Source organism: Amblyomma americanum, chromosome 1 (assembly GCF_052857255.1).
Source record: "Amblyomma americanum isolate KBUSLIRL-KWMA chromosome 1, ASM5285725v1, whole genome shotgun sequence".
Taxonomy (NCBI): Eukaryota; Metazoa; Arthropoda; class Arachnida; order Ixodida; family Ixodidae; genus Amblyomma; species Amblyomma americanum.
The window spans coordinates 298,360,624-298,384,968 of NC_135497.1; the positions used below are offsets into that span (position 1 = coordinate 298,360,624).

At 43.8% G+C, this 24,345-nt stretch overlaps 1 protein-coding gene across 3 annotated transcripts in view; it reads left to right on the forward strand.

The window, feature by feature from the left end:
* The window catches only part of LOC144115270 (nuclear pore complex protein Nup133-like), a 144,638-nt gene that overhangs the window by 104,292 nt on the left and 16,001 nt on the right, over positions 1-24,345 (forward strand). For all 3 annotated transcript variants that reach the window (XM_077649577.1, XM_077649578.1, XM_077649579.1), the window contains 8 exons: positions 119-218; positions 2,582-2,701; positions 4,077-4,199; positions 4,804-5,008; positions 7,048-7,181; positions 7,925-7,964; positions 13,494-13,672; positions 22,089-22,164. In XM_077649577.1, the coding sequence (XP_077505703.1) occupies positions 119-218; positions 2,582-2,701; positions 4,077-4,199; positions 4,804-5,008; positions 7,048-7,181; positions 7,925-7,964; positions 13,494-13,672; positions 22,089-22,164 (977 nt within the window). The remainder of the gene's footprint in view (positions 1-118; positions 219-2,581; positions 2,702-4,076; positions 4,200-4,803; positions 5,009-7,047; positions 7,182-7,924; positions 7,965-13,493; positions 13,673-22,088; positions 22,165-24,345) is intronic.

Sequence of the window (24,345 nt, forward strand, 5' to 3'; positions counted from 1 at the left end):
CTCACCCTTACCTTTAATTTTGTAAGATGACGTGAGCTTTCAGTGACAGTGTGTTCACACATATACTATACTGCTTTGATTCATAGCCTTCATTTGTGTGTCTGTATTTTCATTTTAGGTTCAATACTATTATTGATGCTGGGATCAGACGTGTAATCCAGGAATGCAGTGCATCTACTCCTGGGGGTCTGACCGCAGCGGACTATTTCTACCGAAAGGTGAAGAAAAGCCTTGTCATATTCCTCATTCTGTAGACTGACACATTATGTAGCAGCACCATATTAGGGCAGGCAGTTTACCTTTCTGTTCTTAATGTCATCGAAAAATGCATCTTGTGAAATACGTTTCCCTTCTCTGTGCGAAGTCTCCGGGAACTTGGCACAGTTTCTGGGAGTGCATGAGTATCTGGTTCCCATTGTGCTATGATGTGTGTGTTCAACCGCATTTAAGGCCCCTCATCTCAAAAAACCATTGAAGTGCAACTTCCTTGGACATAATTGTTTTATATTACTGTGACATCAGTTATCTCTTTCTTTACTGAGGGAAAACAGGCACTTTCAAGGTAGTGGGCATAAAATTTTTTAACCCTTTTATTTAAAAATTTTTCTTTATTACAGCACATCACAGTGTAGCTAACGATAGGCTGTGTACTTTGTATCTCTTCAGTGATACAAAGATCTCTTCAGTGATACAAAGAGAACACTATATGTTCCTAGCAAAAAAAAAAAAAATCTGCTGAAATTTCAGACTTGCACAAAAAGTCACTTAAATATTAAACGCTCCTTTCGCAAAATAGGAGAATAAAAAAATCTACAATATACATAGTGTTTGTGCTTTACTGTACTGTATGTGAGTATTCAGAGTTACAGAACTCTTCATACTAAACTTTCTGGTCAGCAAGAAAAAAAAATTGCTCACGTGCAGTGCTTTGGGTTACTCTGCAGTGCAGTGCTAAGGTGGACGTCGAGCCGTCTTGCACAAAATGGTGTTCGCTATAGTGCTGTTCGCACGGAGCCATTTAGAACATGCTCGGCACCTTCAGAGAGGCCCGGAAAGTAGTGAATTTTCTGGACAGTGGTGAATACGAAAGTTACACACAGACACCTGTTGATAGTCGGGGCTGAGTGGCACAATCATCTCCGTCTGAACTAAAGTAAGGTGAATGGATGTCATTTTTTCACACAAGGCTTACTGCTTGCACCTACAGAGTCTAGTGTCGATGCTGCGAAATCGTTAGAACGGTGTCGTTGCTGAGCAAGTGAGTGCAAGATGATGACGCCGCCTTGGGCACCACACTTGTCGCAATTGCACAGTGTTGACAGGTTTTTTGCAAGTTTAAAAATACTCTCTCATGCCGCTAATAAAAAAAAAACAATTCCGAAACGGAAGTACAGCTCTTCTGCAACATACTGAATGGCGTTACTTGTCCAGAAGCAACCTGGATTGCTCAGAATGGGGCATTTTGCACCATAGTTCTAATTGAGCGGTCCTGATAGGCGTGATAAGGAAAGAGTTAAGGGCAAGTTTCACAGTTCCGCATTATCGGCATAACATGAAGGAGTACAAGGAGAAAAAGGGAGCAGCGCTCGGTGTGCATCATGGGTCCATGACGGCCTCTGTGGCTCGAGCTAATGCTTGTGCCATTCACTGTGTCACATATTTGTGGTGGCCTCTGTGCGTAGTGGTGTGGACTAGTGTTTGTGCCATTCGCACAAGGCACAGACTGAGTGGTCACGCCTAATCATGCCAAGGTCACAACTAGAAGAAAGAAAAGAAAGATTACAGAAATGAATACTGAAAATACATCCAGCACTGCAAACAGCTGTCGCAGAACGTCGCGGTGCACAAGCGTGGTAGCCATAGTTTTTTTTTATCATTCTTAGCTGTGCCTTCTATTTGTGATTGCTTTGCAAGCTAGCAGTCTCATCATCAGCGCAGGTTGATTACCGCATGGTACACTGCAGTTTTTCAGTGCAATGTGTTTATCCTCTTCACTGTGCTGTTGAAACCGTTGTCATCGAAACTAATCCCACCAGATTTAGGCAGCTAATAACAGACCACTTGATCCAACTATAGCTACTTCCCTCGCGATGCTCTGCGTGCAATTTGAACTGCTTGTGTTATTGTGACACCCCCTCCCCCCCCCCACAAGTGTTTTCCCACTTATTTAATTTTCGTACTTTTTAATGTGTAATTTATATACTACTGCTTTGCCATGTATATTCTGTTCTATTTGAATCACCTGACGTCAAACTTGTTATTCTTGTTATTTTTTTTATGCTTTTTTATGCTTACATGCCTTTGTGTGACCGTTTCACATCACTGTCTTCCCCCCCCCTTATGTAATGTCCCTGACGGGATCTTTAAGGGTTCAATAAATGATGATGATGATGATGATGATGCTACCGTCTTGTTGCTTTGGGTGCTTATTCTAGTTGTTTGGTCACTTTCTTTTATGGTTCGTCATTTTTGTGTTTGGCTCTTGTTGGAGATAATGGCATGAAGTGATTACATGCAGGTCATCAGGGCTGTTTCACATTTACTGTGATATGTTGGTTCTTTTTCGCCCTCTTTTCTCCAGGTGTCTGAGCTCGACAAAATATTTCCAGCTCTTGTTGAAGAGGAGGAGGATCAGTTGAAAATGGGGCTATCTCCCAGGGATGAATTTGCACTAATCACCAATGTGAACACTATCTTTGTGGTAGGTTCAGTTCATTGTTTGAGCATGCCAGTCTGTTGCAAGTTGCTTTACTGCAATGCATCTTGGCGTGGACTTAGTAATTATTTAATATGGTATTGTCGCAACAAGAATGCAGGAAACGAACTAAAGGCATTGACAGAAAGCAACTCAGCAAGGGTGATAGCAATGCATGCAGTTGCCAGTCGTTGGAATCAAAAGCTGGGGCTGTTGGCTGTGCTTTATTTAAACTGTAGTTGGCACTTCCTAGACAGTGTGCTTTGAGCACACCCAACTTTTTGCTCGGATTTTTGAGAAAAAAAATGCATATTTTGTTCTCTCTGCTGCGCCAGACTACCAGCATGTACTATGCAGGTGTGCGCAAGGCAGGTTTGTGAAGATCAGCGCGGCCGCATCGCCCTGTGCAGTTGCAAAGGGTGTGAGGGTCAAGGGCACGAATTATGCACCGTTTACCCAGCTCACTTGCGCTGCCAGTCGTTTTCTAGGATGACCAGTTGCGCGCGTGCCCGAACCCGAAACTAGAGAACCGTTTGCTGTTTGATTTGCCACTAGTCGGCCGGCCGCTCGCTAGAGTACTGTTTTATCGCACCCTTTATCTCCTTTGCCTCCCATTGCTGGCTTCGCGAGTGTATCATTGCGCTTTTATTGCTTTGAGCTGCACACGTACCATCATGCCATCCCGCGGGGAAGTACATAACATGGAGCACGGCAGGAGGGGTTATGTATGTTATACTTGGAGTTAACTTCTTTTTTTTCTTTTAACCAGCAAGGAATGCAAGATGCGGGCTTGGTGTGTGTATAGGCAGCAATATACAGTATATATTGCGTGTTAGGACCTTTGCCTCATTTTTTAGGGCGTATTCAAAAAATTTTTGCATAATTTGTGCACCCCCTTTTTGAAGGCTTAATTTAAAGAAACAAAATGGCGCAAATTATGCGAGTAGGTGCGGTAATTTTCGCAGACTGTCCCGAGCACTGCCAAATTGACTGTGTGAAATCAGTAGCTCAGGATTTAGTCGTGTCTCGTCTAGCGAGCCCACGTGACACAACTGTCCTTGCATGTCAAACAGAAAACACTAAGGCGCCATGCTGGTGGCAGTGAACAAAATGCACCATTTAAAAAGTGGGCATATTGAAATCTTACTACAGTGTAATGTACAGTTTCTTTTTCAAGTCCAATACACCAGCAGTCTCTGCGTAGCTCCAGCTACCAGGAGAATAACCTGCTTGGCTGTCCCCTAGACTCTTGCCCTGAGCTGCCAGAAGCCACTGAGATTGTGCAAAAATGGGTCTCCAGTTTGTTCCTGCACTCAAAACAGAATCGAATTTAACTGAATAAAAACAACATCCAGTGTCCTCACTGTTCCACCTTTTTCAGTGGGTGCTGCGAGATGTGTGCCTGTTCAGGGACAGAGAACAGCTTACTTATGAATGTGCCCGAGAAACTTCTCTGGAGTTCCGGCCCTGGACAACAATCCTTCGCGATATCATTTGCAAGCAGGTATGTGTGTGTATGTGCTTGCTTGTGCTTATGACTTTGGGTAGTGGCTGCATTTGCTGCAGTCTCTGTTGCAATTGACTGGGGTATCATTAAGGGACAAGAAAATATCAGTGGGGTTTAGGGAACAAGCACAAGTTTACAATATCGTAGCTGGAATTTAGAGGATGAAATGAACATGGGCCGGATGTCTATAATGCAATGCGCAGACAGATTATGGTCTGTCAGAGTGGCAGAGTAGATTCTAAGAGAAGGAAAATGGAGCAAGGGATGGCTGAGGGTCGGGTAGGACTGAAAGTCAGGTAGAGCTCAGGTCAGGTGGGGCACAAGGAAATGCAAATTTGTTGGAGAGGTCTTTGCCCTACTTCTGATATAATCTTTCTGATGACAGTGAGGGCTATGCGTTTCAAGTGGAAGTTCTTGTACATTCACTGTTTTTACTGTTGACAGCTGTAGTTTTTGCTGCGTCTGAACATGGTTGTGCTTCAGGTCTGAAATGCACTAGAGTACTTGGTACACAAGTCATTGAGGTTGTCATGCTTATGAAATGATAATTTAATACTCACTGACTTCCAGACTTTTGCTTGTTTGCATGTCTTGATTGCAGCATACCTTGGCGACCACAAACGCAATTGCGGTGGCGGAGAATGCCACATCGTTTGGGCAGGTGTTCCTGCAGCTCACTGATCTGGCTGACCTGATTCTCAATGGCCATAAGGTCCAGCTGGACTCACTGACGCACAACCAGGCCGCCTACGAGGCACTCAAGCTGCAGTACCAGCAGGACAGAAGGCACTTCATTGCTCCTCTCAGTGGGTGCTTTTGAGTGCTGTTCCTCTCATTTCGGAGTAGTACCACATTGAATCCTCTTTCAAATGCGATGGCATTTCACTTCAGTCCCTGGAAATTTCACGACTTTTAATGTGTGTCACCCTACTTCTTGGATGGAATAGAGAGGGTGAAATGGTGAAGAAGCAGGAAGCGTGGCTTGTATACTTGTCTAAGTACACCGGTGCTAGTCTTGGCTGGGTATTAAAGAAGGTTGTGTCAGAATGCTAGGTTTTCTTCGGTGCTCCACAGTGCTCCTTGTAATTCCACAACAATGGCTGCAGATTATTTCAAGGTAGTCACATTAAATGTGAAGGTCATTAGAAAGCGTAACCATACAACTGCAGAAGTTTGTTTTGGCAACAGAATTAAATAATAAACTGAATATTGTTTGCATTATTGATGGCTTCATGTTCGAATGCTGGGGCCTATGGTCACGAGGTCAAACCCTGGCTGTGGCAACCACATTTCGATGGAGGTAATATGCAGAAATGCCCACAGTTGTTGGGGGCACATTTTAGAACACAAAGTGGTTGAAATTTATCTAGAACCTTCTACTATGGTATCCCTTGTAGTCCACATGCAGCTTCAGGATGTTAAACTTCAGATACCGTTCTTTATCGTAGGTATTGTTGGGGTGTCTTGGGGGAACTCTGTGGGAATCAATGTCACCACTCATTAGCAGCATATGTTGCACACACAATATACCATATTTACATGATTGTAAGTCGACTCGAATGTTAGTCGACCCCCCAAATCACATTTCCGAAAACTAAAAAAACTTCCGAGGTTGTTTAAGCTTGGCCTTGAATAGTTAAACGCGATTGTATTATCCAGGGGTTGCCGTTTATTGCCAGCCGCTATCGGCTGCTGCGCGCGGGCGTGCCCGTGGACTCATTCCAAAACGAAAATTTATTAGTCACTGGCCTACTCGTCCACACTTGTACCATAGTTCTCACTAGTGCTGCCGTCGTGATTGCTGCTGCAGTCCCATAGTACGTCGTTCTAATGTTGTCGTCCAGCGAATCCTGCACTTCGCAAGCAGCCACATCACAACATCGCGTGGAACAGCTGCAATTTTTTCTCGCTGCAGCTGCCACACCTGTATCACCCGTTGCGAACGTTGAAATTGCAGCCCAGTGCTCCGCTGTTCATTTCTTTGGCGTAAAAAATGGCAGCCATCTCGAATGCAGCCGTGAACGAGCGCCGGTCGCTTGCTGGACCTGGAGCACAAATGGTGGCTGACGAAGCACTATATTATAAACTTGTGAAACATGGCCGTCAGTAGTCAAATGCATCAGAGCCAAAGAGAAATTATGCGTGAATGGCGGCGGCTCTTCCGTTGGCTACCGACAGTCCCCGGCACCGCTGCTGTTCTGAGTGGGGGTGCCGCCTCGATTGGAACAGCGGTCCTTTCATCAACTATCAACACTCCCTTGAGCGCCGAGTGCGCATTTGATAGTAAAAGGAAAACTTGTCGGATGCTTGAGCTTCCCGTAGAACGCAATTGCGTTATCGGGCCGTCACTGCCGCCGCTGTTAATCAGCAACCACAGTCACTATCCACGTGTGGGGTGACAGTTTGCTGTTTATCGATATCCGCCATCCGCGTGCGTGGGCAGGGGATGCCAGTTCTGCGCACTGACATAGCAACTGCTCATGGCCAGTACCAAGAGTGATGTGACAGAGCCACGCAGCAAAAATGCACCCACACTGTAGCATGCCTGATATCTCGTTTCTCTCCTTTACATTTAGTGCGATGTTTTCATTTCTATTGTATTCGACCCCCCACTTCGGATTTTCAAATTTCGAAAAATAGGTTGACTTACAATCATGCAAATACGCTTTTTGCCAACACAGAATGTAAAACTGGCAAGTCAGTGCATAACTTCAGGGCACAGCTTGGCAACAAGCTACACCTTGTAGGTTTGTCCATGCCATGGCACAGTGCAAAAGGGTGCCCCTTCAATAGTAGGGTCTTCCGTAACACCTGAACAAAGCCTGGGTCTTTTCCTCACTCACAGTCAAGGCCACCCAGTATGAAAGAGCGGCCACACTGGCTGAGAAACACTGCGACTTTGAGTCCTTGGTGGAGATCTGTGAGCTCACCAGGAACAAGGAGAGGCTGGAGAGCTACATGGTTCTGTTTAAAGACCAGGTATGCACAAATGGTTCTCACCCTTTTTAAATCTTGAGAATGAACACCTTATTTGTTCACCATGTGGTAACACATGTGTCACTGCTGACTTGCTCTTTTATTATCCCATACTTGTGCTGTAATCTTCCTTTTGGACCTTGTTTTTTTATGGCATTCCGATATAAGGCGATTTTAGTATGGTGCGCAAAGCAACAGCCCGCTAAAAAAATGATGTGCTTTGCATTGGGCTTGAGTCATGCTATTTGAGACCAAGCTGTTGTGTGTGCTATTTTGTTTGTATGTGTTGCATATTTACAAAGAATAGCATTAATACTATGGCAGTTCCCTTTGAAGCAAAGGCCTTTGCTTTGGTATGACTATCGTCATTACGGAATATTTGGCTGCATTCACGCTAGAAATGATGCATTGGGCTTTTGCCTTATCCCATCTCCCTGTAACCAAAATGAAGTGGTGATAAACCTTCCTCATTTTTAATTTTGTTTGCAGTTCAGTTGCATCTAGGTACCAAAACGCGTCAGTTTGTTAAAAAAAGTGGTTTATGTTGAACACTAGATGTCATGCAGCACTGCAGCCCGAGTTGTCCTTGTGGCCACGTTTGCATACATTGAACATTTGTAAATGTTGCTGGTGTAGCATGAAGTGTATTTTTCACAAAATACTTGCAAGTAGCTTACAAGCTCTGTAATCATGTACTTGTCAAGGTAGATGTAGTTAACTGAACATGTTCTGTCATTTCATTGCAGGGTTTTCCAGAATTTGTTTTCCAGTGGCAGCTTGACTCAGGTGAGTTTTAGATTGAAAACATAAGATTAGGATGACAGGGGTCATTTTAGTGCATGACTTAGGTCTCATTAAGCTTGGTTATTAAGCTCATTCAGCATTAAGATTAAGCTCACTTCTTTCAGTCACTGTGCAGATAGATGCTCCTTGTTTCATGTCTGATGGTTGGCATTGGTATATAACAATCTTAATATTTATTTTAGTGCGTAAGCACTAATCCGATGGGTACCAATCCAGAGCAGAGTTGTTCTTTGTCTGTTTGCAGCTAGCCTAGCGCGAGCACTCCGTCTCACGGCACTGCCCGCTCATTGTCGTTTTATACGTGACACTAATCCGATGGGTACCAACCCTGAGCAGAATCTTTCATTGTCTGTTCGCTGCTGGCCTAGCATGAATGCTTTGTCTCGTGGCACTGCCCAGTCATCGTCATCTTCTATGTGGCACAAATCTGGTGGTTCTGACCCAAGCAAAGTCATTTCTTACGCACCCACGCTGGCCTAGTGCGAGCGCTCTGTCCCGCGGCACTGCCCACTCATTATTGTCTTCTATGTAGCAATCCATGCTTTTGCACTGATTTGAATTTAGTAAATATTCTCCGTAGTTTTTTTGTGACCTGCCATGGTGGCTCACTTGCTTTGGTGTATGACTGCTGAACCCAAGTTCCCAGGTTTGATTCCAGCCACGGTGATGATATTTTGATGGAGGCAAAATACAAAATTGTCTGCGTGCTGTGCGATATAAGGGCACGTTAAAGAATCACAGGTGGGGTAAATTAATCCGGAGCCCTCCACTCGTCGTCTCTCATAGCCCATGTGTTGCATCAGGTTGTTAAACCACAGAGTTCAGTTTTATCGGAAGTGAGCAACTGAACCTTTGTATCTCTAATGCAAGTGTAATATAGTTTGTTGCCTTAAGAATGGAAACAACCAACCTGGGCATTTGCATACTTTTCTCGTAAGTGCATTCAGTGCAAATGTATCATTTTAAGGCAGTGGGCACCCACATTTTGCACTTGCACTAAAACAGTTCACCTCTTAGCATGTTGTTCTGGCATGACGTTATACTTATAAAATTATGTTTTTTTTCCCTAAAGACTGTGAGGTCACTGGTTGAGGACTGCAGTCTCCACTTTGCAATGTTGTGGCCTGTTCCCATAAAGCCTTATGAACATGTCGAGGAGTTTATTATGGCTTCCGTTTCAACAAACACATTTTTTTTTCTAGTTCAGGAGTACACCATATTTTGTTTCAAAAATTACCTTCCAGCGTTTTTCTCTCTCTCCCTCCTCTTGAGTCGGTGCAAATGAGCATCTCATTTCACCTCTTTGCTGCCCAAACTCCATTAGAAGTGCATGGTTGGCAAAGCAGAGTATATCCATACCTGCCAACTCATCCGAATTTTCCGTAAAATGTACGAATTTGGACTCTTTCATGAATCTTGCCTCAGATTTTACGGAAAATGAATTTGGTATGCGAAAAACATTTGAAATTCAATTAAAACCAGACTGTTGCTAGTGGTACCTTGCACTGCCACGAGAGAGGAATAGGTGCCATCTGTGAAATCATCAGGAGCAGCAGCAGCAGCTGCAACATTGGGCAGCAAAGCGTTGGTAATTCGACTCACTTCAATAAACGTTAATTCCTTCTCCTCAACTCCCGTTAATTCTGATAATCCAGACTGCCTCCAGAGTCCCGCCAAACGCCCATGTAAGTCTGTGGCATAGGGAGCTCATTTATTCGGATGCCCAGGAGCTGGCATTGGTTAATTCTGTGTGCGCCCAAATTGGTGAGAAGTCGAGGTACCATATTTACACGATTGTAAGTCTACTCGAATGTAAGTTAACCCCCCTACATCACATTTCTGAAAAAAAAAAAAAAACTTGGAGGTCGTTTACGCTTGGCCTTTAACAATAGAATGCAGTGACACTATCCTGCAGCCTCCGCTTAATTATCGCCAGCCGCTATTGGTTGCCGCACGCGGGGGCGCCCATGGGCACATTCCAAAACGAAAATGTATTAGTCACTAGACTACTCGTCCACACTTGTGCCATTGTCCTCACTAGCACTGCCATCATGATCATTGCTATGGTCCCACAGCTTGTTCTAACATCGTCGTGTAGCAAAATTAGCACTTTGCAAACAGCCACATCACAACATCACATGGAACAGCTGAAAATTTTCTCTCGCTGCAGCTGCCACACCTGTATCACCTGTTGCGAACATCGAACTTGTGACCCAGCGTGCAGTTGTTCGTTTCTTCTGCGTAAAGAATGACAGCAGTCTTGAATGTAGCTATGAATGAGCGCCCGTCGCTTACCGCACTTGGAGCACAAATGACGAATGACGAAGCACCACATTAAAAACCTGTGAGACGCGGCCAGCAGTACCGCAGTAGTCAGAGCCAAAGGGAAACTATGCGTGAGCGGCGTCAGCTCTTCCGCTGGATACCGATACTCCCTGGTGCCGCTGCGGTTCTGAGTGCGGGTGCCACCGCGATTGGAACAGCGGCCCTTCCATCAACTATCGACGCTCCCTTGAGCGCCGAGTGTGCGGTTGAAAGTAAACAAAAAAAATTTTGATGCCTATTAAGAGTAGAATGCAAATGTGCTATCGGGCGTCCACCGCTTATCAGCAGACGCCATCTGCGGCCACGTGTGGGGAGTGGTCTGGTGCCGGTTTGCTGCTTATCTACAGCCACCATCGGCCGCCTCGCACAGGGTGGGCATGCCGGTTCTGTATGTTGACATAGCAGCTGCTCAAGGCCTGCACCAAGAGCGATGAGATAGAGCCACGCAGCGAAAATGCAACCACGCTGTAGTATGCCTTACACTTATAGGTGTGCGAATATTCGAAATTTCGAATACGAATTGAATATGTTTCTTATTCGGTTCATATTCGTATTCGAGAAACGATATTCGTGAATTTCTGAATATTCGAAAATTCCCGAATACTCGGCTGCGATCGTATACCGCGCCAACTTTCTTAAATTTGTGGCAAAAGCACAATATCTGTGCAAATTATCTGAATATAGAGTTTAAAGTTCCAGGAAAACAATGTAAAGGCCCTGTTCTCTCTCTCATCACCATCGTTTATCGCGTGGACCGATCGCATTCCGATGCCGCTAGGCTTGACCTTGTGCGCAATTCCGCAAGTGGGCTTTCCCACATTTCACACGTGCTGCGAACAAGATGGGGGACGACCCGCTTCTAACAATTGCAATGCGAAAGCACGTTTATTTTTTATCCTTCCATAATATGTTATCTAATTGATGCCCACAACCGTGGCATTCGTTCTGTCACCTTAACTCACTGAGCGTGACCACCGCCATCTTATTTTGGTCAACTACGCTATGCGAGGAAACCTACTTGCGAAATTTCGCTTGAGGCGAGTCGAGGTGTCGAAACAGGGCAAGCGATACTGTAAAAATCCCGCCTATTGCATGGTGCGCTGCAACCCATGCACCTCTTAAGTGGGCATAATGGCAGGCGTGACAACTCTCGGAGGGCCCCTGTCACTAGGTAAGAAAAATAACCTGGCCATGTAGTTTTGGTTTCTGAGTTTTGCCACTCACCCGTGGCAATGGTAACTGTCGGCCCGTGAATTCGCCAGTAGTCCAGTCTCAGCACCGTGCCACTTTCAGATGCTGACTGACGCGTCGCTGGTCATTTTTTTTCCTTTTTAGAGGCAGTCTCGTCATTCCGACGCCAGTATGTGTTCCCCGACCCCTTGCTTGCATTTGTGTTGTTCTTCCAGCACACTAAAACGGGCGGCTTGTCACGGGCTTACAGGTGTTTGCACGATAGAGCCACCTCATAAGACTACCGCATTGTCAGTAGCTTTTTTTTTTCGGGGCCGCGGGGCAACTTATAAATTGACCTTCGAATAATCCGGACATTTCTGTCGGTTCTTTGAACTCCTAATTAATGAGGTTTTACTAGCCATCATGTTATTTTAGTTTCCAGTCTTGTCATGTTATGGATTTCATTCTGCCTGACCACATTACAGGTTGGATACTGTTATGCTTTTCAATTAAGTAGTATACATTTCTGCGCACATCATGTTTTTTTATACGATGGTCAGGCAGTCTAGTTTTGCTTATTTCAGTTACAAAGGCCATACACTTTTTTGAAAAAATTATGAGCAACAATGTTTGCTTGTTTATCTCTTCTGAATTTATTTTTTGTGCTGACCAGATATTCAATTCGATATTCGAACCATTTTTTTTCATATTCGTATTCAATTCGTATTCGAAAATTTTAATATTCACACACCCCTACTTATATTTCATTTGTCTCGCTTTTGTTTATGGTGCGATGCTTTGGTTTCGATTTTAGGTCGACCCCCCCTCACTTCAGATTTTCAAATTTTGAAAAATAGATTGACTCACAATCCTGTACATACGGTATGTATGACCCGCTCGACAACCGATCGTCCATATGTTCGTCCCCAGGCCTAAACTGCATGTTACATTGCTTCTGGCTCCTCTCTGATCTGCATAGAATGGCAGGTGTTTTGACCGTTGACAGGGCCCCGGTTATAGGCCAATAGAGAGTCTGGCTGCATAGTTTCATTTTCGGATTTTCGCCTCTAGCCCGAAGTGACAGCAACTATCGGCTACGCTTATCAGTCAGCCAGCCGAGCCACAAGCCGTTTATAATGACAGTAGCGTTGTCGTGGACCTTTTTTTGTTTGTTTATTGAAGGCATCTAGGCGCTCTGGCAGGGCTCTGGCGCCAGTGCGCTCATCCCCCAATTCAGTGCGCGTGATACCTCTGTTCTTCCGGCTTGATGAAACTCTTCGTTCGTCATGTGCTGTTTGCCGTTTGTGCATTGAATCCTTCTCATGTGCTACGCCACGTGTGAAGAAGCTCCAACACTGCCACAATGCACACTGAAAGAAGCGATGCAAAACATTTTTTTTTTCGAGAAAATAGAAATATGTGCTGGCTTCCTCCCCTCCCCCCTCCCCATGCAGCCCTCGAATTTTAAAGCTTTCAGGTTGGCAGGCATGTATATCTGCACTTGGGTCTGTCAGTCTGTATGATGTACTCTCAGACTGGAATGAAGTATGAATATTGAACCTCACAGAGCCACTCGAACCCAAGATACATCGATGCATAACCAAGGTGCATTGGGCATGGAGTGAAACATGTCTAATTCGTCCTCCTTGTTTGCATGCATCCACATAGAAGTGAAAGCAAGAGTATGCACGTGCATGCTGCTTGTATTTCATATCAATCTGATACTAGTGCATGTGAAATAAATGCTGAAATAATAAATAAGCAGCTAAGGCTGCTCGCATTATTGATTGCATGGCAACTCATGCGGCTCAGATGTTTGTACTGTGATGATGCTCTGTCCAAAAGGTAGAAGGCAGAAGTGGCACAGATATTTGTCACACATACAGTTGTCACAGTTTATTGGAAGAAAAACAAATTTTAAATGTGTGCATGCAGGCAGAACTGACGGTGCCATCTAGCCAGCATTGACTCTACTAATGTACAACTAGTGCTGTCTTCTAATAACTCACTCAGGGCGACGTGGGGAGCTGTTGGACCAGCCAGCCTCTCAACACGGCAACCTGGAGCGTTTCCTGGAGGGCCATGACAGTCTGAGTTGGCTGCACGACATTCACCTGGGGAAGATGGGGAAGGCCGCGACCACTTTGCACCGTCTGGGCCAGCAGGAGGAGCAGAATATGCTTCGGAAAAAGGTTGGCGTGCTCGGCTTCAGAGTGTGCACACTTTGCAGCAAAGTTGCCCCGGGACATTCAGATCTGAACAGCGGAGGTTACTCACTCATGCCCAATGGACATTAAAATTGACGTCCTGTGGACTTCCTAAACGTCCTCAGGACGTTCAAGGGAGTTTCAATGCCCACTGAGTAAATAGCAGCCTTATTTTGGAGTTCACCTACTGGGATGGGTTACTGGCTATAGCATTTGGCACCCGAGTTCATAGTTGCGGGCACAAGAAGAAGTATATGCTTTTGAAAAAAGTTGATGTTCCTGGCTTCTGAAAGTTACCCCGAAACATGAGGTCACCTGCTGTGATTAGTTAATGGCTATAGCAGGGGTCTCAAACTTGAACTGCTATACGAGCGGCATTGCGTCTCCCATGGGCCAGAAGCCGGAAAATAACAGAGGGGGAGGGAGGGGGGGGTCAACCACGATGGCGTTTTTATTTGTGGGGGGGGGGGGGGGGGGGCGTTAAAAGAGTGACAGGCTTGCAGTGTGTTAAATAAAAGCAACTGTGAAGATAATTAGCCTTGTCAAGAAGAGGTTCTATTTTTTAATTGCAAGAATTGCCCCTCAGCTCTAAGCATGCTGCTGGCTTATATATGTTTAAAATCTATGTGTTACAAAAAAAGCGGTCCTTTACATACCCAATGTTGATTACCATGCCCGTACCGATCACCTATTTTCACACTATCAGATTATACTAGTTCATAGCTTGCACGAATGTTATTTAGCAGCCAGATATTAAAAATTTCTGAAATATGGTAATCGAGGGTTTCTAGATTTAAAAGGAGTCGTGGGTCTTGAAATGATTAAGTTTCTTTTTTGCAAAAAAACAGCATATTCGGGATCAGTACACTTTAAAGTACCTGCCTAAAAAGTTTCACGGTCTAATTCAACCTCCGACTAATAAAAAATCTATATATTTTGTGCATATAAAGTGTGCAAATGGCAATTTCAGAGCGATATGTGTCAGAACTTTGCACCCGTCACCTCCCACTACTGCGTCCCCGATGACCGCCATCTTCGTTTTGTGTGAAAGCTGGGCCCTTCCCCACATCCTGGTATTACTCACTACCGTGAATATTCTTGGAACATCCGCATTTCGTCGTTTTTTTTTTTTGTCTCTACAACGACCTCCAAATGGCTGGCGCATACATTTCAAATGCGATTTTCCCAGCTTCGTGTTTTTTGCCAACATGACTAGAATTACGGCAGTTTTTATAATGTTTTTATGGTGCAATTTCAATTAATCCTACACCGTTGAATTCAGAAAGAACAAAGCTGTGGAGCTGTGCTATTTCTTTATTTGCATAAGTTGAACATTTCAAATTTTATGAACCATAATGTCACCTAATTATATATTTCATAATTATGGCATTTTATGTGAGCATTTTTATATGATGATAAACCTCAGCAACAGTATAATTAGCATAATCCAGATAGCAGGCTTTTGGATACAGCCGCATTTCAATTAAAACTAAAAAATGTTGAAAGTCTTAATGAACCATAAGAATTCAGCTAATTAGGCTTCAGTTATTTGCCATAATATGGGAACTAATTGTTATATGCTGAAACTAATTATGTTTTTGAAAACAGGAAGAAGAAACACATACACACCCAATTTCTTTACAATATATTTAATAATGAAAATTTTCATTTTAAGACCTGCGTCTCCACTTAACTTCTCTCACACGAACTATCCCGGCTTATATCTTCCGAAATGCAGAGAAATGGTTTATTCCTTTTTGGCGCACTAACTATGGAAAGCAGATGCTGCGTTTTAACATGCCCCAATTTCTAAACCAACTACAGTCTATGAATATTGGTATTACAAAAAACAACTTGTGCGAAATTCGAGCCGCTTAACATAGAAAAAGGAAAGGTTGTTAAGCTGTATTTTTTCACTTCATATCTAAATACTCTGCATGTATATACTGTATGTGTGTAAAAAGTGTTGTGTGAAGTGTTAGCTAATCGTTTGATATTTGCAGTGAACTGTGTCTCATTTTCCTGCTGTGTGCCGCATACGGGAGAGTGGGGGTCCCTCAAGTAATCTCCGATAACTTTTTACCCGCACATACCCACATCTTTGATGTAAATAAACTTGAATTTGAGGTTTGTCAATGTTTAGCATCTACAAGGGATGCAACATCCTGTGTTATATCTTGTGCGCAGACAATTCGCTTGGTGGCTCTGTGGTGGTCATATGTCATCCTTGAACGCAGAGCAGATTTGTTCACTCTCAATAGACAGAAGATGTGGTAGCGCAAGTGTGCGCTCCTGAACAAGGCAAAGATCCTTGTTGCTCGGAGCCGCAGAGTTGGAAAAGTTGTCTTATCTAAAAAAGTGCAAAACTCCGGGACACCTACGTCTTCAAATTTCTGTCGCAATGTGGTGCTTGCTTGAAGTTCAATAAGCTGCATTTGCAATATGGGCTCAACATAGTCAACTCGCACAGTGAAGGGCACAGAGAAAATTTCCAACTGTTTGGAGAGGCTGCGGATGTTTTGAAACCAAATTTTGAATTCTTCCTTGAACTTGCAGAGCAAATCTGCGAAATTATTGCAACTTTCTTGGGCAACGTGCCCAAGTGACTTGAGAGTTGCAAAGTGGTCCAGCTTATTCGCTTTTATCTGGTGCTGCCAGAGTTGTGTATTTGGCCTGAAATTTACGAACGTCCTTATTTCCGTTATGATATATTGTTTTCCATGAAGTTTTATGTTCAGGATGTTCAGGTGAACACATATGTCTGTGAGAAATGCATCTCCAAAGCATCTCCTCATTTTACGGCTCGGCTATTAGCTTATTTTTCTCCTTCACGAAGCTGTTGGTTTCCTCTCTGATGTCAAAAAATATCTTCAGCACTTTACCATGGCTCAACCAGCGCATGCCCGTGGGATATAAAATTTCCTTATGATTGCATTCTTCCTCTTGTTACAGAGAGGTGGTTGAGCAATCTTGAATGAGTGCAGTTCACTGTACTGAACTCAATGTCCACGACAGATTTCATGTTCACTGTCTTGCTGCATAGTGCTTCTTGATGTAAGATGCAGTGCACAGCCACAGACTGTTCAGTGGCGCTGAGCCCTTCAGGCCTCATGTGCAAACGTCTTACAAGACCGCTCATGCTTCCCACTGTTGGTGGAGCACCATTGGTGGCGGCACACACACCATTTGCTCCCATTGCAAGCCAATGCATTAAACAACTCCTTCAAGCACTGAAATGATGTCCGCTCTTGTAGTGGTGCCTTTCACCGAGACCAAGTCCAGCAAAGTTCTTCTGTCGTATTGTGATTTTGGTCTGTGCCACTGCGCAGTATCTGTATTGTCAATGCTTTCTTTAATGGCGAGAGAAAAGGTTTCAAGTTCCTACATCGGTTCATTAAGGCAGATTGAATTTTGGATGTCCCCTGGCCTATCTCAGTAATTCTCTCCGCAACTGTACTGGGTGAAAGGCTTGCAATATAAACTCTTGTAAGGGCCGCACTTTCTTTATTTTTAAATTTTGGTGTGAATTTGAAAGCGTCCAATCGTATTTTCTTCTCAGTTATGAAGTCCAAAACAGGTCTAGTTCCTTTTTCATGTTGGGCAGATGGAACCTGCGGCTTCAAGGCACCGTCTTGTGCCTGCTTGCACCACCGATTTATTTCGGTCTTAATAAATGCTGATTCATCATCATCGGCACAGGCAGTCTGATGGCAGAATAAACACATCATCTTGTCCCACGACTCAGTGAAAAATTATGGCTGTTCCCATTGATGTTGAAAGTACCGTTTTCCATCTTCAGTTTTTTCGTTTCATTGAAGCCTTCAACGGCAACATTCAAACACTGAACATTCACTAAAAGCCTATGTTCTTACTGCCACAAGGGCTGTAGAAAATGCTGAAATAGATATGGCAGAAGTGGAAAACTAGTTAGAGGAGGCTATCACTGAGTGGCGTTCGGTACGGTGAGGTGCCTAATATAGTTTCCTAAATAATGTCACAGAGGGTGAGAAAAAACAGGAAAAACCCTTCCTCAGTAAAGTGGATGTGGTATGCTGTATGCAGACTGCAAAGTCTCCAAGTGGCAAGTGGGCTGTGAGGCATGCAACAAGTACTTCTGGCTTTGAGGGCAACTCCTCAACTCAAACTGTATGCCTTTGTAGGAAAGCTTGCATGGCTCTGCGTTTATCAGTGCTCACTGAATGCGCTGAAGGAAACAAGCAAAGGTGGTGGCCAGCTTAACTTTGTTGTCATTCTGCATGGCTTATTACTCCCCTGGAATTCCTTGATCTCCAATTGCTAAATAGTAGACGATGATCTTCAATAGCTAAATGTGCAGCCCTTCATACTTGCACCCTTTCTAAGATCAGTTGTCCTGGTATTTCAAACTGCAAATTCATTGCTAAACTAGCTAAGGAAAGACCATGATCTTGGAAAAAAAAATTTTTCCTAGTGAAGTCACAAATATGCAATATTCAGGAAACATGCAGTTGTGTGTGCTGACTCTTTATATGTCATTAAATTTCATGTATAGCAAGTGCACATAAGTAGTATGTTGTGCCAGTCTTTTGGAAAGAGCATATAACCCAGACAACCATTTTAGATCCAAAAGACATTGACAGAATGTACCGCCCAAAATATTTAATGTACACAGGATGTTTCTTAATGACCACACTTTGTCCATTCTATGTCCAGAAGATGTCCCTATTGCCTCGGAGTGGACATCTGCAGAATATCAATAAAAGTTTTTCAGATAGAAATTGTGATGGCAGTTGGGCAAAACACGCATGCGTGAAAAATATTTATGATCCTCTTTGCATATTCTGCAAAGGCAAAGCGAAAAGAAAACTTTTTGAAATGCAATAAGCTAATTGCAAGAAAAACGGTTCACCCAGACAGGTGTGATTGTTTGAACAGTTTATTGATTTAATTGGTATCAACACTACCACGGCAATCCAGTCAAGCAATTAGTCATACTCGAAACACTATACCCACAAACACTCTGAAACAAATAGTTTCATGTAGTTTATCGACGAGCTGCACGCACGCACACTTGGTAGTGGCATTCAATGGGCTTATACATTCGCCACACATGGCCTTCCTTTTAGCGCCAGTGGCACTTGCCAGTCGAGCGAAGTTATTTCAGTCAATTATGAACTTGTGACAGCAGAAACGTGAAGTCCAAGTAAGCACATCATGTTGCTAATACCTTTTATTAAACATACCATTAGTCTGCTCTGCTGTCTTTGTGCAAACACTATGCAGACGCAGTAGGTTGAAACAAACGTTCATCTAAAGAAGCTGCCTTTCTGAGTCCCATTCATGGAGGTTCTTAGTGCATATATAGCAGCATAAACCATTTGGAGAGCTTTCCGGGACACATGCAGTCGAGTTCCTTGTGATGGTCCAGCACGCAAGCCTGCCTAATTTAATCGTGCCTAGTTGTGAACGCTTCACAGAAAGTCCACTGTTAGAGTCTCAGTGATGGGCACAAAGTAACATTCTGACCGTATCACAAAATGCAAGTCAAATGGATGTCCACTAACAGATGATCCCATGTAAATGCTCGCGCGGATGTTTCATGGTTCTCTCAAAATGATCTTTGATATTGGGACACTTTTGTGGATACGTATCCTCTAAATATTTCTGGTTCTCTGGGAAGTGGTGTTGCTGCAGGGAACTTACCTGAATACGTGGCATTGCATGGTTTCTCTTGATGTCAAGGGATGCAATAAGGGAAAAATGATCATCCTGGGTATTGTAAAGTTCTGTTATACGGTTTTGAAGTTGCCACTTCAGAAACGGGAAGAGAAGTTTGTATATCCCTCTTTCTGGAGTGGCAACTCACTCAAATTCTATAACAGGCAGGATGATAATTTTATCTTTATTGCATTCCTTGATGTCACGAAAAAGTAATGCCATTCATTTAGGCAAGTTTCTTGCAGCGAAATTGCTTAATAGCTCTCTCCAAAAAATTACATAACATATTGCATAATTGCACGAGGACTTGCTTTACTTGATTTGAAGAAAATAGCGCCTGAGCATGCAAACCACGAAAAGACAAGGACGAGGCACAAAGCGCTAACTCACAACTAATTTTATTGAAACCAGGCAGCGCCTTTATATGGCGACGTTTCACTGAAAAAAGAAGAAGTAGGAGGGCAGGAAAGGTAAAGAAATCTAAACGACCATCACAGCGAACACACATGAGCAAGCGGTAACCAAAACAAAAACAAAAAAGTTGACAGATTATTTAAGGGCGGCATCTAAAAATTCGAACTCGGACGAAAAAAGTGAAACAAATGGGGTGCTGACACACCTATTGCCAAGTTTCCTTATGTAAAAAGCCTCCCGACATTCACGTGCCTTCTTATCTGTGCTTTTGCCAAGAGTCTCAGTCTGACTCAATCGTGCCTCGCATCCGGCTCAACCCATAATATGCGCTACCAAATGTGCATATTTATCCTTTAAATCTGATAAATTTCGGGCATGTTCCCCCAAGCGCTCATTGATGCAGCGCCCAGTATGCACCAACTCGCCCAAAAAGAAGTGTTAACTTGCTTTACATGAGCCGCCGCAGTGGCCTAGTGTTTATGGTGCTCGGCTGCTGATCCACAAGATGTGGGTTCGATCCCGGCAATGGTGGTCGCATTTCGATGGAGGCTTAAAGCTAGAGGCCCTTTGTACCGTGCGATGTCAGTGCATATTAAAGAACACCAGGTGGTCGAAATTATCCGGAGGTCTTCTAAACCTGAGTTGCTTTGAGATGGTAAACCCAATAAACCAAACCAAACTTGTTTTACATGATATTAAATGACATATTTAGAATCGGCATACAAAAAGACAAGCTCCCTGAAGCTTTTATGTTTGTGAGTTCATTAATTAAAATTTTTTAAGAAGACCAGGATCCCCCTCAAAGCGGGGAAATGTATGTGATGGTAATAACGGGGTTTTCGGAATGAGGGAGGATAAAGCTTTCATAGGGTTGCTGGCAGTCAGGAGGTCCATGATTTGAACGTGAAGAAATACATGGTAGGTGGGCATCCTTCACCCTCCTTTCAGTAAGGTGAGAACTTCACAAAGGCTGCAGGTACCACTTGCCAACCCCCCCCCCCCCCCCACTTCCCCCCCGAAAAGAAAAAGCCACGCAGCTTTTCCAGCCTACTCACCGAGGCATGCTTTCTGCGCAATCTGCGGTGTGCTCTCAAAGTCTTCAAATCTTTTATTGGTTGCCTGTGGTTGCCCGTCTCTTCTTCGGAATGTGATTTCACAGAACTAACAAAACAGTATTGTTGCTGGAGTGCGCCAGGAGATGGGCAATGAGTCAATTATTGAGAAGTGCATTGTCCGTGCTTTTTATTACCACCTCAGTACTTTCGCCTCATACAAGACGAAAGTTAGTGACTCACAGTCAGGAATAAAGGCAAAGGTAGGAAGTTACTGCCTTTCAATTTCCGCATCAGAGATTTTCACTCTGGTAAAGAAATTGTCCACTCTCAGGCAACCTTCTGCAGCTCTGTAGCAATGGCTATGCAGTAAAGGGAAAGAGACGGGCCTTTGTCCTTGTGTGAATGGGAGGGGGTTTGTTTTTCGGTATAGGGGTGCAGAGGTGGCCAAGAAAGAGAAAGAATTGTCTGCCGTTTTGCTCCTTGTGTGCTCTTGAGGGCAGCTGACAACTGTCTGAAGGGAATGCAGATTAGGGGGCTCCTGCCTCTTCTTCCTTCCACAAAGAATGAGTGCTGTTTGTGGACATAAGTTTTTGGCCGATTTCAGTTGAAAAACAAATCTGGAGGTGAAGCTCATGAAACTCACTCTTGAACCTAGCACAAGCTTTCGGAATAAAAGGTCAAACTTGGAGGGCCAGTGGGCCATTTGTTTCAGAACCCTGGGGTATAGCATTCGGCTGCTGAGTTCATGGTTGTAGGATCAAGTCCCAGCCACAGCTGCCACATATTAGTGGAAGTGATATGCAAAAGTGCCCATATGCTATGCGATGTCAGTGTGCATTAAAGAATTCCGGGTGTTTGAAAGTAATCTGCAGACCTCCACTACAGCGTTTCTCATAGCCCATGTACAGCTTTGGGACGCTAAGCCCCATATACCAAGCCATCATTTTCGAGGTGAAATGAGAAGGTATTTGGGCATCGGGATATTCAATGCACGCTAAACAATCACAGGTGGCTGAAATTGAAATTGTTCAAGAGCCCTTCTATTATAGCTTGCCTCATAGCCCACAGTGTTACTTTGGTACATGATTATTCATTAACCACTATAAAGTTTTCGTCAGTGCTCAGGGGTTGCTAGCTGGCTTATTTTACCACTGCACCTTGGTGCATGTTGTCAAACTGCCATTGCCCTCCTCTTTTTGAGCAATTCAAGGTTTGGCTTTTTTTTTCCTCTGCAGTACCTGTTAAGCCACAGCAAGCTGGCAGCACTTTGCAGTGATGACCCACCAGAGACACACGCTGACCTCATCAAAAGTGAGTGAAAATTTGTGTGAACATAAAAAATTTTATGGCTATTACACATTTAGTAATGTGCTAGCTGGCATGCTATAATTATTTTGCACACGGGCAGCAGGAACCCCACATGGGCATTTCTCTTGCATAGAAATGCCCACGTGGGGTCCCTGCTGCCTCTCCCTTCCCCGATCTTGCTTGGCTGCATGAATGCAAAATGACTATGAACACACCCTCATTTTTTTATGGGGGAGTTACGTACATTTTGCTAAACAAAGGAGCTAAATGAATGGTTTCCCTCAACATACCATGAATACTTTAGGAGGGGTTGCTTAACTCTTTCTCTCATGTGGGTGAAATGGCTGTTCCTTTTTTTTTGTAGGTTGTCGTTCTAATTTTTAGGTCCAAGAACAGTCCGATCTAAAATTTATTGCAGCACACCAAAATGAGGCTAATTAAATACTTTTCAATTACACAAGTTTCGCTAAAGTGTTTAATGTTTTACACCAAACCTTTATAACAACAAAATCACGGTATTGAGATAAAATTTAAGCACAATTTGTAGAGAGATGCTTGTATCCGAAAAGAAAAAAATTTAAAGTAACTCTGGAACATTCAAAATGTCTTCCTATCTAATGGCAAATGCCATGTAAGCGTATGTAAGGGCCATGCCCATGTATGGGTCACACCCTGTTTTTGCAAAGGAATTATTTAGAAAAAAAAAAGATCCTTGAAGGGCCGCACCCAATCTTTCCAGGACCCATGCAGGAATAGCTGTCAAAATGCATGCAGAGCACACGGGGGGCTTCCAGGCGCTGCCTATGGATGGGGCACAAGGCCTTGTGTTGTTGCCGTTCTTGTTGACTTTTTTGCTCTCCCATGACCATACCTATCCATATTGGCATCAGCTCCAGCTTTTTCTGGCTGTCAACCATACACGTGCGGTTTTGGCTTTCGTGTGCTGTTTGTTCTTGTCATGAACTGCTGCCAAGCATTGGAATTTTACTACGATGGGCAAGCACCTTAATAGCTACATGGCTGGCTTTAAATTGAAAGTCTTGGAGTTTTCTGAGCATGGGTGCAGGTGATCATAAGTGTGAGTGAAGATGAGTGTGAGCGTGAGTGAGTCCATGTCATTGTGAGTGGGCATGAGTGATGAGTGGGTTGGAGTTGGTGTGAGTAGATATGAGTGAATGTGAGTGCATGTGATTGGCTATGAGTGGACGCGACAGTGAAGTTTGTTGCATATGTTTCGCGACGATGGTCTCCGCTTAGCTACTTTCATGTTGCTGGCAGCTGAGGGAAGCAAATATTCACTACCGAGGGTGCTCGAGGGAGTATTAAGCATCATGCTGGTGTCTTTGGACAATTGAAGCAGAGGATTCAGCTGGCCCGGGAAAGGCAATCTTTAGTTGCTGTTCGCCTTACTAGTTCACCGTTGGCATGCGCTCAGGCGCTTCGCTGGAGCAGTGAGCCGTTATGAGTTGTCAGATCCTTTGATTAAATTTTTAATTGCCACTGCTAGAAAGGTAGATATCTCTCGTCACGCCTCTTGCATGGCTCGAGCTCATATACGCAGAGTTCCGATGTTTGCTGCTGAAACAATTGTCCGCTTCTCGGCAATAACTAGCATAAGGTGGGATCTCAAGTACTGGAATGGACGCTTAGGCTTTTTTTGTGCTCGGGTGTGTGCATTGTAGAGCTCTGCTCTGGCTATAATTCTTTTATTGGATCAGACCCACGAGAAAAACCCGACCCACTTGGCCTGGCTCTTGAACTGTACAAGCTCGGCTTAAGCCTGGAAGCAATGTGAAAACCTAGCGCGCTTTTCAGTAATGCCATAGATTCTTGTTTCTATCATTTACTTGAAGAAGCATTGCGTCGCAAATCAAGCATGTGGTTTTTATTTTTTTCTATGCACATCATCAGACATGGTGATCCCCTGACTCCAAGCAAGTAGCCGAAGTGGTAATATTTAATGTTTTCATCTACTCTAGAAATGGTCATTTCGTGCCGATGATGACGAATGTATCGGCATTTTTTGGCAGTGGATATGAGGTAGCAACCAATTTTGTCGCACCTTTTTGATTGGTTCGACGTACAGTTTGGTCGTAAAATTTTTTTATACTAGGGAAAGGGATCTAAAATATTTCTCTGGGTATTGTTACCTTTTCGCTCAAGAAAAAACTACAAAATAAAAGC